At 48.7% G+C, this 2482-nt stretch overlaps 1 protein-coding gene across 1 annotated transcript in view; it reads left to right on the top strand.

Moving 5' to 3' along the window:
• The first annotated feature begins 965 nt into the window (after positions 1 to 965).
• The window catches only part of PBX3 (PBX homeobox 3), a 160266-nt gene continuing 158749 nt past the window's right edge, over positions 966 to 2482 (top strand). Inside the window, exon 1 of the mRNA XM_072429929.1 lies at positions 966 to 2482. This exon is cut by the window's right edge and continues 4 nt beyond it. Within this exon, the coding sequence (XP_072286030.1) occupies positions 2297 to 2482 (186 nt within the window). The 5' untranslated portion in view covers positions 966 to 2296.

The raw sequence follows: 2482 nt of genomic DNA, 5'->3' as shown, positions 1-2482 counted from the left end.
GGTATTATGGGTGAGTTGGGTTTTGGTATTATGGGTGAGTGGGGTTTGGGTATTATGGGTGAGTTGGGTTTTGGTATTATGGGTGAGTGGGGTTTTGGTATTATGGGTGAGTGGGGTTTGGGTACTATGGGTGTGCAGCATTGTGGCACTATATATGAGCAGGATCTTGGTACCATGGATTTGTGGGTTCCTGGTACTATGAGAGTACGGGATCTTAGGACCATGGGTGAGCAATGTAAATGAATATACATAAGTCCACTCACATCCGAGCTGCATGCAGGGCAATTCCCGGGCAATGGAAACCAAAGCAGGTTGCAGGTTTATTATATTCAATGTGCGTTTTACCTGTATATCCAATCTTATGAAGAGAGCATTTGTCTGAGCCCAATATAACATTGTGTGAAAGCATTGTGCGGCCAGCATTCGCTGAGTGCAGTCTGCCGGTGAAAAAACCTGCAGCACGAATATTATATGTTCATAACAAACTTCTGATCTAAATGAGAAGGTTTTCCAATGTGTGAATTGCATTTCTATGTCTGTGCACACTGTTATTGCTTACTATTACCGTGTGTGACCGTTCTATCATTTCTCCGCTAAAAGCAGCTACGCGAAGAAAAGTTCTCCTGCTGCCTCATTTTGTACACCGCATCCCTCATCCTTCGGCTGCCGCTGCCATGGCAATGTGAAGAGGACCAACCAGCATCCTCAAACCCCGCCCATTCTCGCTTTTCATCACCGTTCGAATCAGCAAATGGAAAGTACTGAGGCGGGCGGGAAAGGGCGTGCGCTCAACCAAGCTCGACTCCGTCACCGAGCCTATCTTGCTAGACTGAACGGAGGAAAGCGGGCGTTTCATTGGCCACCCTTCAGTCTCCTCTTAGTAACGGCGGCACGGGTCCTTTCCTAGCAACCAACACAGCGCTCCATTTCTTTAACATAGCCCACCCCCTCTTGTCTCATCCTCACGTTGGAAGCTGTCGGGCGGGGACAGCGGAGGGTTAAGGCACGGCGCCGCCTTCTATCCCCCCCCCCTTTCTTCTCCTCCTCCCGGGGCCCGATACACGGGGAGGAGGAGCTTGCCTCCATTATTTATATTTTGTCTCCCTTTTTATTTCCTCCCCTCCTTCAAAGTCTGACACGTCCGCAGTGAGTGAGTGGCGTTGGCAGCCTGTCAATCCGTCACCGGGGCCGGCAGCAGCAAAGCGGGGCAGCCGCCGTAGCCATAAATCCCGCTCGGGAGCCCCGGCACCGGCCCCCCATCCATCTCTCCCTCATCACCCCCTCAGCCGCCGCCGAGGAGAAAACTTTTTTGATTGCTGCTCCGAGGCATCATCATCATCATCTCACCGGGCACCTTAACCATTTCTATCACCCACCATTGCCCTTCCAGCGCTTCTTAATACTCTCATTAATACTCTCTGCTACTCTCACCCCACCCGTGCTTACAAGTTTTTTTTTTCTCCCCCACAAGACTTGTTTTATAGATTGTTCCCCTTTTCTCAATCCCTCATTTATTTTATTGGAGGTGATCTGCGCTGGAGCTCCATCAGTCACTGATTTATTTATTTCTCTTTGAAAGGAGAAGGCGAGATTGGCAGCTGCTGGACACAGATGAAGGATTGAAGAAATACAAGAGACCTGATCCTAAAATCCCCCCCAAAAAATAACAAAAACGAGAAAATAAAGCAACAGAGACTGAGCCCCGACAAGCCAAGACTCGTCCCTTTACTTTTTCCTGCTCTTGTTTTACCAACAGGCAATCCTTGCTATTTTCTGACTTTTTAATAAATCCTGCACTCACTTGATGGAGAACTGTCCTACAAGAAAGTCTTGGTGTCTTTGAACTTTGCTGGCTGACCTTACTGGGAATAAAAGAGATTGGAAAGAATTGAGTCAGGTCAGCCTGATGACATCTGATGCAAAGCAGCGCATGGCTTTATTTTGATTTTATTCTGATGGAATGACTTGTGATTGGCCTTGAAAGCTAAATCCGGGACTGCTACCTTTACCTGAGACCCCCACAACCACCCCCTTTTATGTAGTGGAATAAAACTGCTTAAAAGACCTGATCATCGCAAAAAGACATTTTTGTAGTTAAAGCAGCCCAGGCTTGTGTTGCCTCTTTCTTTGGATGATCTGATGTGAAGGGTTGCTGTTTATTCATTGATTTAGGAGAAGTGTGAAGCTTGGTATCGGACAGTTGTGATTGTTGATGTGCGGCTTCGCCACCCCCCAGCGGTTCTGGCTGTGAGGTCTCCTTACAGTCGGTTTTCATTGATTGGGCTGCGGACAGAGTATGGACGATCAGACCAGGATGATGCAGACTTTGGCCGGAGTGAACATGGCTGGTCACTCTGTACCGGGGGGGATGACTTTGCCTCCTCCCCATGGACACGATGGGAGTGACGGGGACGGCAGAAAGCAGGACATCGGAGACATCCTGCATCAGATTATGACCATCACTGATCAGAGCCTGGATGAG

Source organism: Pyxicephalus adspersus, chromosome Z (genome assembly GCF_032062135.1).
Source record: "Pyxicephalus adspersus chromosome Z, UCB_Pads_2.0, whole genome shotgun sequence".
Lineage (NCBI taxonomy): Eukaryota > Metazoa > Chordata > Amphibia > Anura > Pyxicephalidae > Pyxicephalus > Pyxicephalus adspersus.
Note: the sequence above shows the minus strand (reverse complement) of the source record. Positions and strands in the feature narration are given on the sequence as shown.